This window comes from Propithecus coquereli, unplaced genomic scaffold (genome assembly GCF_000956105.1).
Source record: "Propithecus coquereli isolate 6110/MARCELLA unplaced genomic scaffold, Pcoq_1.0 Scaffold20, whole genome shotgun sequence".
Classification (NCBI taxonomy): Eukaryota; Metazoa; Chordata; class Mammalia; order Primates; family Indriidae; genus Propithecus; species Propithecus coquereli.
In genome coordinates, this window is record NW_012144967.1 from 555443 (window position 1) to 570493 (window position 15051).

Consider the following 15051-nt stretch of genomic DNA (forward strand, 5'->3'; position numbering starts at 1 on the left):
GATGTGTATTTTCTCCCCCTTTCTCATTATATGGAAACTGTTTATATCCACAAAGGATCAGATTTTGGAAAGCCTCAAATATGCCTTCAAAAAAATCTTATCAGGACATAAAAAAGTTTCAAAAATTATTTTTCTGTAAACAGTCTTTTAAAATATGAATGTATTTCTTTATAATCTACATTTTTGTTTTAAAAAACCCCTCACAAAGTCTCTTAATACATTGCAAAACTTATAAATGGTTGTAACTTTCCAGAGCGTGTGTCTGGGATCCTTGCTGAGCCTCCACGGGAGGCTAACTCGGCCGCCAACTCGGGTACACCACCCTGCTGCTCCAGACTACTGAGGCCAGGGGACTGCCAACACTCTAAAAACTGACACGTTTCCCCTGGAGAAACCATGGAGAATAACCTCTTGGGGAGATAATTCTCTGGGGAAAGAAAGTGATGAGAAGTATCACTGAAGGTATGTGTGATCGAAAGTTAATTTGGCTATAATATCAAATTATAGTTCTTCGGGGAATGGAAACTTGCTTTAAATTAGGTTTGGGAGGCTCACCAATCTAAATAGTTTATGTATAAGACACACTCACATAAAAAGGAAAAACACAGAAGACAAAAGGTCCTTAATTTGGGGGAGGCTGTATTCCAACTTGGGGGGAGGGTGGAGGCATTTTAGCTCTGAAGCTCCATCATGACATTTCCAGAGAGTTCCTCAGTGCCCCCACATTTGACAGGACAAGGTGGAAGCGCCTGTTCTGGCCTGGCTGGACTCTCACGCCCCCGCCACACACAGTGTGCGACGTGCAGGCAGCTGCAGTGTCAAGCTGGCAGCGCTCCTGAGGCGCTTGTCTTGAGTGTTTATCAGCTCAGCAGGTCAAAAGTCTGCAGACACTGGGTGGAGCAGCAGTAAGCCACAAAACTAACAGTTGTCCTCCTGGAAGGGGAAAAAAGGGAGAGAAGAACACTGTGAGTTCAAGATTAAAGTCTCTGGATCCTTTCCACTGGAGACAGTCTCGTTTCTTTGTTAAAGGGAAGGATTAGGCATGGTCAACAAACTGCATAATAGAAATGTAAATTTCCTTTTAAAAATGAGCACTGGAATCAGGTAAAGTGTGTGTGTGCATATGTGTACTCATTTAATAGTAGTATTCAGATGACATGCTAGCACTAAACTGCAGCTAAGGCAAAACAAGCCTTTTCTATATTATGTTCTGAATTCTGCATACTACTATGTTTGGAATTCTGCATACTAGAACCAATAGTGTAATCATGGAATTTGAAGTACATTATAAAATCATATATACAGAAAATGTCACCAATTTAGCCAGAACACATATATATTGCAGAGCTTAAACAACATAATTTTAAGGAATTTATCCTGCAAATGTATTCACATACATTGTGCATAGAGGAAATTTCAGAATCTGAATAATACAGTTCGAAGGTCTTCCCACATAACAGGAATCCCTTCTCAAGCTCCTGTTTGGGCACCTTTGTACAGTGTGTCATGAGCCCACGGGGGCCTCTGATCCATCCGGACAGCTCCAACAGTCTACTATTGTTTTCACAAGACCCTTCGTGCTGTTTTCCATTTCTCCTCCCCTTAATCCAGTCTCTGTCTTCCTCTGTGGCCCAGGAAGGAGACTCCTACAGACTCTATCACTGAAGCTGCCTGATCTCTGGCTTCTGGTTAGGCCAGTGGGAGGCACCTGTGGGAAGTTGAAGGGCAGGAAGAGAGAAAGGTGTTTCTATCCCACTCCTTCTCTCCCCCTGTGACTAGAGCTCCCATCGGGCAAGGCCCCTTTGACAGCTCTGGTTCTCAGCAGGCTCCAGAGTTCCCTTTGCCCCTCAGGTCTGTGGACTGAGGATGGTAAGGGCTTCCTACTGTTGTGGGTCCCTAGGGGCCTCATCATCCTTGTGGGTGCTCTGAACTCTGCCTGAACTTCAGTAAACTGTCCCTCTTCATAAGTTTCTCTTCAAAATCCCAGCTGAATGTGTACTTTGTTCTCCAGCCCTAATAGAGTGTGTGTTATGGGGTGTGGCCCAAGGAAACAGTCCATCAAAATGACATTCTGGGGTTGGGATGGTGAGTGCATGCATGGACTTCTTGCTAGGGAGAAGTGGGACACTGCTAACCTGTTGAATGCTGTGGCATCACGGTTACTCAAAGTATCACTTAACCAGAATGTCAGTGGGGGTAAGGCTTTGGGAGATTGAGTGGCTGTGGGACTTGGTTGCCATGACATCATGGTGAATTCAAAGTATGTGGAGTGGGATGGCTTCTTCCGACTGTGCTGAAGAGATCTCCAAAAGAAAAAGATAAGCTTAGTGCCTTGAAATGTCAACTCAAGGCATGGGCAGAATATCAGAAAGTTTCTAGGGTGGCCTCAAAGGAATCTTCTGAAGGTGTAAGGAACATGGCTGAAGGCTGAATGTAGACGTTTCAGGATCACACGCCAGAAAAAGGTATATTTATGTGAAATCTCTCACACAGGCAAAGGTGCTGGTTGGGAAGGAGTAGTAACTTGAAACTTGAGATGGGAGCCTTTGGATAGGCATACATTTTAGAACCATGAACCTCTAATACCTCTAAACATTTCTTCACATCAGAAACAGGCCTTTCCAACTTCTAAGAAAACTAGCATTCCCGTGCACAAAAATGTTTCAGTGGCTTCATCTGAGGAGGCTACCTCCCAAAAAGGAAGTGCCTGTTTTTTCAAGACCCACCACTACCATCAACACTCATTGCCTTTAGGGCCATAAAGAGAGTACAAATCCTCGCATGATCCAGAGAGGTCACTGCAAGGTCCACTCCTGAAGGAAATAATGTATAAACTGAAGGAATTTAAGGACTTTGTCAAATTGTATTCATAGGAACCTGGACAGCACACATGGACATGGATTCTAAGTACTTTAGTCAACAAGAATAGATGTAAGGTTGGATCAGGCCAACAAGGGTCCTTCAGCAAGGCCTTGGAATACAATGTGTTACTCAAGCACCTGGAATGGTTAACAGAAGCGTTGACTCAGAGGAGGCCTACAGTCGATGAGACAGAGATGCCAGAACTCCCCTTGCAGACTCTAGAGGGAGGAGATCAAAGGCCTAGAGAAATGGAAATGTTGGAGTGGACCCAAGGTGGTATACCCTGCTCAGCCACCTGCTGAAAACCTCTAAGAGGATCAGGAAGTCTTTCCCTTCTCTAAGGTATATATATTTGCAAGGGGAATACAAATTGGAAGTAGCAAGTACACTTGATGCCTTAGTAAGATGTGCTTATTGGAGGTGAGAGACAGACCCAGCAAAAGCTCAGTTACTTGATACATCAGTGGAGCTTCAAATGGGAAGAACAGTGGTATTTGGAAATGCTCACTATGAAGAAACAGATACACACTTGTGAGGACCTTTTGGATTTTGGAGGAAAATATATTTGGACGGTGACTTTTGGTTCTGCCAAGATGGGGCAGCCACATTCCTCCCAGGTCCGTCCTCTTGGAACTAAAACACTCTAGTCATAACACAACAAACAGGCATAGGAAGCCTCGGAAAAGTAGAACAAAGGCAAACAGCCTAGGGACCTTGGAACTTGAGGAACAACACAGCAGTAGTGAGTTCCCTGGGTTACCTTATTGCTACATATATTGTAGACAGGATGCTGAAGAACCACCAACAGGCACAGATAAAAATACCTCCAAAACAAAGCCTGTTCCCCCAAGCCAAAGGACTGGGGCAGGGAAATCTACAGAAGCAAAAAGTAGACAAGTAGTTGCTTAGGGCTGGGCATAGGGGGACAGAGGGATAAGAGCTAAAGGTGCTGGATTTCTTTTAGGGGTGAGAAAATGTTCTGAAGTTGACTGTGGTGATGGCTGTACATATCAGTAAATATACTAAAAACTACTGAATTGTATACTTTAAGTGGATGAAATTATAGGATATGTGAATTATCTCAATACAGCTGTTGAAAAATAAGAGAGCTAACAGAAGAAAGATAAATCCACAATAAGCATTGGGAACTTCAATACCTTACTCTCAGCCACGGACAGAACTACTAAATAGAAAATCAGTAAAGGTATAGAAGAACTGAACAACACAATGAACCAAAGGATCTACCTGACATACAGAACACTCCACTAAATAGTAGCAGAATGTACATTTTTTGTTCAAATGCCCATAGAAGATTCACCAAGATAGACTATATCCAAGTCTATTAAACAAACCTCAACAAGTTAGAAAGAACTGAAATCACATAGATGTCCAGTGTTATCTCTTAACACACAAAGAGCCAGGAAACTGTCACACCTGTCTTTACAACAAGCCCAAGTTGAACAGACTCAAAATCAACAACTTTTTTCCAATCCATCAGAGAACTAAAACTGAACAACAAACTGTGACCTCAAAATCTGGAGAGACAGGTGAATCCAGAAAGTCACAGCTGAGCTCTGCTTACCTGGGCGAAGCTGCTAGAGCCATAAACTAGTAGAAACACTTAAATGAGAATGTTTACAAATTCTGGGACATAAAGTCACACCTTAAAAGATCAGAAATCATAGAAACTATATTTGTACACTACAATGGAATTAAACTAGAAATCAATAAAAAAAGAAAGTGGAAAATCCCCAAATATTTGGAAATTAAACAACTCAATCTAAATAATATGTGGGTCAAAGAAGAAATCCCAAGAGAAATTAAAAATATATTTAAACTAAATGAAAATGAAATACAGCTCATCAAAAAAATTATAGGATGCAGCAAAAACAATACTTAAAGGGAAATATATAGCACTAAATACACATACTAGAAAAGAAGGAGGATCTAAAATCAATCACCCAGATGTCTACCAGGAAAACAGAATGAAGAGCAATTTAAGTCTAAAGCAAGTAAAAATTATAAGAGTATGGTTTCCCAAAGTGTGAAAATCAAACAGCCCAGTTCTTTGACCCATGGATCAAATTACCACACTTCCATGGGTCAAAGAAGTCTCAAAGAAACTAAAAAATACATGAACTGAATGAAGATGAAAATACAAATCAAATATCAAAAATCTAGGGACACAGCTAGAGCAGTATGAGAGAAATTTATAGCACTAATGCTTATATTAAAACAGAGGAAAAGTCTCAAATCAATAATCTAAGCTTCTACCTCAAGAACCTAAGAAAAGAGCAAAATAAACCCAAAGCAAGCAGAAAGACTGAAATAACAAAGAGAAGAAACCAATGAAGTGAAAAACATCACTAGGATTAAGAAGAACAATAAAACTGATGAATCTTTAGCAAGACAAAGATAAAAAGAGGGAACACACAAATTCATATTAGAAATGAAACTGCTGATCTCACCACAGATCCTACAGCCATTAGAAAGATATAAGGGAATACTATGAAAAACTTTATGCTCATAAATTTGTCAATTTAGAAGAAACGCACAAATTCCTTGAAAATCACAAACTACCAATACTCAGCTGAGATAAACAGACAACCTGCATAGTTCTATAATCATTTTAAAAAATTGAATTTGTAATTTAAAAAAGAAAAGAAACTTCCATGCCCAGATGGTTTCACTGGAGAATTCTTACAAACATTTTTAAAAGAATTAGAAAGATTTTTACACAATCTCCTTCAGAAAAATAAGAGGAACACTTCCCAACTTATTTTATGAGGCCAGTATTACACTGACTCCCAAATCAGACAAAGATAACACAAGACCAGAAAACTATAGACCATTATCTCTCATGTACATAGATTTTTAAATATTTAAATATTTTAAATTAAAACTTAAATATTTTATTTAAAATTTAGAAATTTTAAATATTTAAACAAAATATTAAAAAATTAAATATAGAAATGTATAAAAAGAATTACATATGATCAAGTGGGAATTATTCTAGGTGTGTAATGCTGGCTTAATATTTGATAATATCATTCACCGTATTAATAGGCAAAAGAAGAAAAATATGATCATATCGCTAGACTCAGGAAAAGCATTTGATAACATACAACATTCATTAATGATAAAAACTCTCAGCAAACTATGAATAGAGGGGGATCTGCAATTTGATAAAGAGAACATTAAAAAAAGCCTATTGCTAACATTATACTTAACAGTGAAAGGCTAAATGTTTTCCCTCTAAGATTGGGAACAAGGCAAGGATGTCTATTCTCATAACCTAAGTCACCATAGTGCTGGAAGTTCTAACCACTGCAATAAGGCAAGAAAAAGAAATAAAAGGCATACAGATTGGAAGGGAAGAAATGAAATTATTCCTTGGCAGACAGCACGACATGATTGTCTATGTAGAAAATCCCAAGGCATCTATAAAAAATATTCCTACGATAAGCAAATTCGGGAAGGATGCAAGATCAAAATACAAAAATCAATCACATTTCCATATACTAACAATGAACACATGGAAACAGAAATTTAAAAACACAGTATCATTTACAGCCACACAAAAAAGTGAAATATTTTGGTATAAACTCAATAAAACATTTAAGGATCTGTATGTTGAAAATTACAAGATGCTGATGAAAGAAGTAAAAGAAGACTTAAATAAATTGAGAGACACACTGTGTTCATGCATCAGAAGATTCATTATAGTAAAGATGTCAATTCTTTCCAAATCAATCTATATAGGTTAAATGCAATTCTTATCAAAATCCCAACAAGGTTTTTTGGAGACAAAGATAAGCTTATTCTAAAGAATAAAGGGGAAGTATCACTCTACCTGATATTAAGGCCTATTATATGGTTACAGTAATTAAGACACTTTGGTATTGGCTGAGAGATAAAGACAAGCAACTGAATGGAATTGAGAATGTCTATAATTATATCTGATTCACATAATATATACATATAATTATATATATAATAAATAATATAATTATATAGTCTTCATGACCTTGGGGTAAGGAAAGATTTCTTAGGACACAAAATACACTAACTATAACATTAAAATGGATAAATTTGACTTGATTAAAATAAAAAAAATGGTTTTCAAATGACAGCTTTAAGAAAGTAAAAAGGTAAGCATTACTTCTGAAATTTTTTTAATTTAGGAAATTATATAAATGTTAAATTATTAGATACTTTGTATTGCCTCTAATTTTTAAAAAATAAAGTTGGTTAGAACCCTAGTTCAGATAATTTTTATGCTACACCAAAATATACACATTGGTATAAATCACAATTGAAAAGAACCTCAGACATAAAATGATCTTAAATGTCAAGTGCATTTTGGTAGATTAGCTGACAAAACATAACTCTCCCTGTGCTTGATTTTGTTTTTTCCAAAAGATAATCATGTTAAGTGGAAATCATTCATAGACGGGATATATTTCATACCACAACCATTGAGTTTTTAAAAGTAAAGCTTCCAAGCAGGAGAATCCAAATCCATGAAGATATGAGTTTTAAACTCACTGAAGCGTAATGCCCACTGGATCATCATTAACTCCTTGGGAAGCTCAAGGGGCTGGGATGAGTAAGCTGGAGGTGTTGTATTTGTGCTACAAAGAAATCCCAAGGCTGCGTACTTACTTGCTTTTGTGAAACTCATCTAATAACATATTGTATCTGCTTGTTGTATTATTAACCTAGGTCGTTTCAAGCACACCAAATCTGCTGCCTTAAGAATGGATTTGTGTTGGTTAAGTCCTGGATTAATTCCAAAACTGTGGCACCAGAGACATGAGAGTTTTAGGGGAGAAACTCTGAGCTAAGCAGTAAGCTCTAGAGTTAAGAAAAAGATGCTGTTAAATCCCACAAAGAACATCAGACATGACATTTGTTGCTTTAGAATCTCTGAGCATATTTACAGGCAAGGCAGAAGAAAGAGCATTTCAGCTTGGTTTGAAAATACAGAAATACCACTGTTCCTTAAAAGAACGAATCACAATGCTGTTGGTACATATTGGAACCCACGAAAATCATAAGAAACGTGGGATTTTTTTCCTGCAAACATGTTTCCTGATTAAAAACAAAAAGCATATCTTTGAGTCATACAGAAATTCCAGCCAAAAGAAAAATAATATTTACAAGAGAGAATTGATCAGATAAAATCCCAAGCCTCTATACATATTAACTTACTGAAGAATCATCTAATAACATTGTATTTGCTTGTTACATTTATATTAATAGTGACTGTCTCTCATGGGAAGATCCCATGTGCAGAATTGGAGGCTTAAATGTCACATAGTTGCTTCTTTCTTGATTGGTCCTTGCCCTAGAAAAGAATTCCGTGGTTTGGTCACAGCAGAATTCCTCGTACCTAGTATAGAGCATGGCACATAGCAGACAGTCAATAAATAATTTTTTAATGTTATAATGAGGAAGAAACTGTTAAGAATAATTTACTTAAATTTGTTGAAGCATATTTCACTTGTGGAAAATTTCATAAGTCACCTTAAGAGAGTGCCAATGAATAGACTTCTGCTGAAAGAAAAAAAAAATCCCCAAAAGAGTGCAAGCAATGTCAGTACTGCTGATATTGGTTTCACAGAAGTAGCAAAATGTAAAACATTTCATAAGTGACAAAATCAGATAAGAATTATATAAAAGAGATTATTAAAAAATGAAACTACTAGTAAGTGGGAGAAAGGAGTATTAAATTGTTCTGAAAGACGAAGGGAAACCTTAAGATAAAGCCAGTTCTGCGTACCCTCTAACAAACAGTTCTGTATCCCAAGGCACAATAGCCCAGACATCTGGCATTCTCATGTAATCACTCTATCCTGGAAGACCAAGAATTCCTGAAAGAACCAAGCTCCATAACTCTAAGCTTGAAAGCGGCCTGCCTGAGCCCTTGGAGCCACTGCCTACCACAGCGCCCTGCTGGCAGCAGATGCGCTCATGTTTGCTGACTGACCAGATAAATTAATCAACAAGAGGCGTTCCCTTGAGTTATTTGGAAGTAACTTGAAAGTATTTTTTAAAAAAAACCATTGGCCTACTAATGCTTTAATAATTAAAAATATTTTTAATTTCTGAAGCAATACCAGTTACAAAAATTCAACACCACTCAAAGGAAATCACTGTTATGTTGGTACATGAGTCCTTGAAGACGTTTTCTACATATACACAACTGTTTAAATGTGTATGTGCATACATATATGTGCACATATGTAAACACATATATTCACACCCATAATTGTTTGACAAAAATTGGATTGCACTATGCATACTTTTATACAATCTGCTTAAAAGCATTTTTACAAAAAATTTTATTTATTTATTTATTTATTTAGAGACAGAGTCTCACTCTGTCGCCCTGCTTAGAGTGCAGTGGCATCATTGGATTTACACCTTTCTAGACTCTTTAGTGCATACACTATACACACACATTAATGTGTTTATATGATATATACACACATATATTTCAAAAGTATCTTGTTCAGAATATTAGAGAATATTTAATTCTGTATTTACGAGTACTATTTCAAAATATCTTCATGGTACACGGTGATGTACTTACTAGGTGGCACAACAGCAAAGACACAGATTTAAAGCCAGACTGGTAGGGTTCAAATCCCAGCTCTGCTATGAGACCTTGGCCCAGTTTCTAATATTCTTATACTGGTTTCCCCCATAAAATGGGGATATTAGGTTGGACCATATGGAAGTCCTGAGGCATATGATTCAACCTAACAATAGTACCTATCTTGTATTACTAAGAGAAGGAATATAGCTCAACTTCCAGGCTGGCATCTCCAGAACCCTAAGACCAATGAGTTCTTTCCATTGCATCCCAAGGCCTGATTGCACAAAAGTAGATATGTGACCACAGCAAAACCCGAATGCATACTATAGTATCTGTCATGGCTAAAATTTATCCCAACAATATGAGAAGAACCATCGGGATACTGGGCCATTTGTAGTTCCTGTCTCAAAACACCCCTGTGACTTCAGTAAGAACTTTTAAGTGCCTGTGATGCACAATTTTACATGCCAACTTGGGTAGGCTACAGTGCCCCACCAGTTTAGATGTTGCTGTAAAGGTATTTTTTTTTTAGATGCGATTAACATTTAAATCAGTTGACTTTGAGTAAAGCCGATTACCCTCCATAATGTGGCTGAGCTTTCTTCAATCAGTTGAAGGCCTTAAAGAACAAAGAAGTAGAAGGCATTCTTCTTAAGACTACAGCACAGAAATCCTGCCTAAGTTTCCAGGCTGCTGTCCTGCAGAATTCAGACTCAACATTGCAACATCAACTCTTACCTAAATTTTCAGCCTGCCAGTCTGTCCTACAAGTTTTGAACTTGCCAGCCCCCATAATTGTGTGAGCCAATTCCTTAAAATCAGTTATCTCTCTCCCTGCCATGTAAGGACACAGTGAGAAGTTGGCTGCCTGCAAGCCAGGAAGACAGCTCTCAAAAGAACCCAACCATGCTTGATTTCAGACTTCTCTCCTCCAGAACTGTGAGAAAATAATTTTGTTATGGCAGCCCAAGCTAACACAGAGACCTTATTTGGAAACACTGTCCTTGCACATATAACAGTTAAGTAAGGTACTTAGGGTGGGGCCCTAATCCAATATGACTACTATCCTTATAAAAAGGGGAAATTTGGACACAGAGGCAGTCATGCATAAATGGAAGACGATGGGAAGAGATGCAGGGAGAAGATGGCCATCTACAAGCCAAGGAGAGAGACGTGGAGCAGATCTTTCCCTCACGGCCCTCAGAAGGAACCCACTCTGCAAACACCTCGATCTTGGACTTCCAGCCTCCAAAACTGTGAGACAATAAATTCCTGTTATTTAAGCCATCCAGTTTGTGGTACTTTGTTGCAGCATCCCTAGCAAACTAATCCAATGCCCCTGAAAAACTTTGGGTAGCCTGACTTCCTACTGGGAAATACAGAACTTGTGAGATTCATACATGCTTGGGAAAAGGTAGACACATTGTTTTTATTAACAAATAATATTCTAAGTTGGAGTTCTCTATTTTGACTAAGTTTTGGGAATGAAAATTTGTTATGCTTATAGGATCAAAAGTCATAAATGTACTAGCCATTCTTCTCTGCTATATATATTTGAAGGTTTGGGTATTTATTGTTTATGCAAAATGCTGTAATTTCTCTATTTCACTCCGTATTAAATTTAGGTTGAAACTAACACTTCCATGGAACTTGGTATTTTAGAAGAATATTCAATATGTTCCTTTTTAAAATAATGCCAGATGTCCACATTAATTTAGATATTGGCTGATATAATGTATTATTTTATGACAAGCAATGCAAACTGAACTGCATAGATTAGAAAACTTGAAAATAATCTTATCAAGACCTTTTAGAGTTTATGATATTAAAAAATATTGATTTTATTTTCAGCAACAACCTACTCTGGATTCAAATATTTGATTTTCAGTTACAAAAGAAAACACTTTAAAGACTATGGTAGAAACTAAAGTCAATGCTTTTAATATAATCTCCATGGCAACATGGGAAGGAGCACAGCCCAGTGGGCCAAATGAAAGCCACAAACTCTCAATTTCAGACCCTACCATTAACTCACCACAGAAAGCCACATTTGTATCTTGGCATTTCATCTCTCTTGTAAACAGAGGCACTCTGGCTTTACTCAACAAAAGGGCATTGCCTTAATCCTATGTACCTGATATACTCATTTTACTAAATTAATACTATTACATTTATGTTCTGAAACGATATAAGATTATTCACAAAAACAAACAAACAAACAAAAACAAAACAAAACAAAACAAAAGATTATTCACACTACATTTCTAGGTTGTAGCAGGGAAATAAGTAGCAGTAAGTGGAAAATGTGAATACTGAATAAGTTCCCCAAATTTCATACGATAACACAAAAATGACCTCATTTCAAGGATATACTTTATTTTCATAAAAGAATTACCCAGATAAAAAGTTTATTTTTTAAAATAGGTATTTTGAATTTGATCAGCTATTAACTGAGCATCCTGACCATATTGTTTTATTTACATTTTCCTATTTTAAATAAAGAAATGTCTTCTATAGGAAACTGTATAATAACAATGCATAAGGATTTTAACTGTAGTTTAATGAATTAGTTAAGATTTTTCTATGATGCTATCTTGCTAATATGAAGAAAATTTGTTAAAAACAATAAAAATAATAAAAAAGTCTAAGTTACACAAATAGGTATTAACAATAATATTAATAGTTAACATTTACTTAGTATTTATTACATGTCAGGTACTAACCTGGACTCTTCACACGAAGGATCTCATTTAATTCTCATATGACCTTAGGAAGTAGATATTATTATCCCCATTTTATTGATGAAAAGACTAAGCTCAGGGATATTCAGTAATTTGCCCCAAATCTCCCAGTGCGGGAGTCAGAATCAGGCCTGGGCACTTGACCACTATGTGCTACCGCTTCTCATAGACGTGTCTATTTCATTTGTTAATTTTATTCACGTAGTAACACACTTTGAATCTCAGTTCTTTTTACTCTAATTTAAATGTAATTCCACCAAATTTGGTTATCTGGTCATGTAAGATTACTAGTAGCAAACTGGAAAGGTTCGGAGCAGGGATCCTATAAGCAGAGAACATTAAAAATACAGAAAGTTGAAACAGGAACTGAAAGTTTAGCAAAACAGGATTATCCACAGTAAGAAAAAGATAAACACAGTTTGGGGAGGGAGTGGGTAGAAATATGGAAATGGTGACCACCATTTGTTAAATACCTATCACACGCCAGGTTTTTGCCTTCATCATCTGCTAATCCTTACATGCCCTGCCACGCAGGCTGCTGTATCCCCACTTCATGAAGTTCAGCAGCCTGTCCAAGTTCTCACAACAGAAGAGCCAGGCTTATCAGGTGCAAGGTCCATGCTCTGAAACAATGCACCCACTGCCTATCTTGCATGCGTTAAGAAACGAAGGAAGGAAAGAAAATCTTAGAAAGGTTTCTATAAAAATGATTACACTGGAAATGCTTTTTGGTATTGAAGAGGGCTAATAAGCTTCGGTTATTGGGAAAATTAAAATGAAACAAAATACAGTTGATGGTGGTAAGTGAGGTGTTATAGCACTTTTTTTCAATTTTAAAAGATTCAAATTTTAGGAAATCCTAAATTTAGAAAATCTATAAGCTAAAGCTGTACAAATAGGGGATTTTCATTTGATATCCTATCTTTAAATTGGTATCTTTTTTTTTAAGTACCCACATTGGAGTTTTACTTACCGAACAGTCTTAGCAAATGTAAGGCACTGTGCCAGGAAATAAAGAATGGCATGAGAATGCCACTTGGAAGGGTTAGAAATTCAAAACACAAACGTGTGCACGTGCACACACACAGAGAACTCAGTCATATACTTTCAGTTAGATAGCAATTAAATAGAAGGGCTGGGCTTGTCCCATTATACAATAATTTTTTTTCCTGCATCCCTTATTGCCCAAAGGCTATTTCAAATAGGGAAATAACAGGAAAGCATTTCCACAAAGAACTACTCTAAATAATATATATACAGGCCAGGTGCGGTGGCTCACGCCTGTAATCCTAGCACTCTGGGAGGCTGAGATGGGAGGATTGCCTGAGCTCAGGAGGTCAAGACCAGCCTGAGCAAGAGCAAGACCCTGTCTCTACTAAAAATAGAAAAATTAGCCAGGCACTGTGGTGTGTGCCTATAGTTCCAGCTACTAGGGAGGCTGAGGAAGGAGGATTGCTTGAGCCCAGGAGTTTGAGGTTGTAGTGAGCTGCAATGATGCCACTGCATTCTAGCCAGAGCGACAGAGCGAGACTCTGTCTCAAAAAAAAAAAAAAACACCAAACACACACACACACACACACACACAATAAAACTGTTCTGTATATGACCAAAAAATTAACTAATAAACAGAAGTCTAGTTTTCTTGTGATGCTGAAAATATGCATGTGTTTGATTTAGCTGTATCTCAGGAAGCATATTATGCCGCTTTAGAGCTGCCGACTCTACAATGCTTTCATGCACGGCCTCCCCACTCCCCATGCTGTACCCCTTGCCTGGCGTAAGCCCTGGTGCCCACTTAGACATGATTACCCCTGGTGCAGCCCTGCCATCGGTGTCTCTCTCAAGGGAAAGAGCTTGGGGTAGACGATGGTAAACATGGGCTCGCTGCACCGGTGACAGTGCCCCAGGGGGCAGTGCAGCAGCTCCAGGAGACTTCTGGGTAGTGAGATGGGAGACAGAAAGTTCAGATCTGGAACACAAGAGAAAATCACGCACATAAGTAAAAAATCGAACTAACTTAAACTAGGCTTTTAAAAATATTTTTCTTTGTTATCAAATGAGTTTAATTAGTTAAAAGTACTTCATGTTGAAAATTCTGTTACTTGATAGGCATTGAATAAAAATATAACATTATTTGGGAATGAAAGATGTTTTTTACATTTTTAATACTTAAATTTTTAATACGTTTTAATGTTCAAAGAAAATATAAATCCACTTTTTTAAGAGCAACCAGATGCTGTCCTGAAGTAGAGGCAAGGACAGAATAAGATCAAATATTTTTTAAGAACAAAGATCAAAAAGTCATCAATTTACCCAGAGAAGATTCTGCAAGTTTATGAGAGTCAGGCAATTCAAAAAGGACTCAGATTGAAGACTGAAACTGATTTTCATTAAGTTTTCCCTATATCTATTAGGCATTTAGTATCAATCAAGCGTCAATCAGGGCTAAATCATATTTATTAAAAAGAATGAAACGTGAGAAATCAGAGAATGAAAAATAATAAAACCAAACTTTTCCTTGTCTCACTCCCATGAGCTGTCATTAACAAAAATAGGGAGCTTCCTTCCCAGCTTAGTCTAAGCTATACAAAAGAGACATTTAAAGCAAAACATCCCAATGGCCCAGGCAATCTTGGGCACAAATTTATACTAGGTTTCTACTGATGATAAACATCCAGTAGAGAGAGAAATGGTCATGCTAAGGTAAAATCTAAAAATTATTGACTCATCTTTGGAAAGGAAATACAAATCATCTTCTTATATTTTTATATCTGTCCAGACTTAACCACTCAATAACCACTTAGAAAAATGTAATTTACTCATAGGTGAATAACTATAATTCTT

At 37.1% G+C, this 15051-nt stretch overlaps 1 protein-coding gene across 1 annotated transcript in view; it reads right to left on the reverse strand.

Moving 5' to 3' along the window:
- Nucleotides 1-620: 620 nt before the first annotated feature.
- LRRC28 (leucine rich repeat containing 28) overlaps nucleotides 621-15051 on the reverse strand; it is a 132950-nt gene continuing 118519 nt past the window's right edge. Inside the window, exons 8-9 of the mRNA XM_012643669.1 lie at nucleotides 14017-14176; nucleotides 621-933 (exon numbers count right to left, since the gene is read on the reverse strand). Coding sequence (XP_012499123.1) covers nucleotides 861-933; nucleotides 14017-14176 — 233 coding nt within the window. The 3' untranslated portion in view covers nucleotides 621-860. The remainder of the gene's footprint in view (nucleotides 934-14016; nucleotides 14177-15051) is intronic.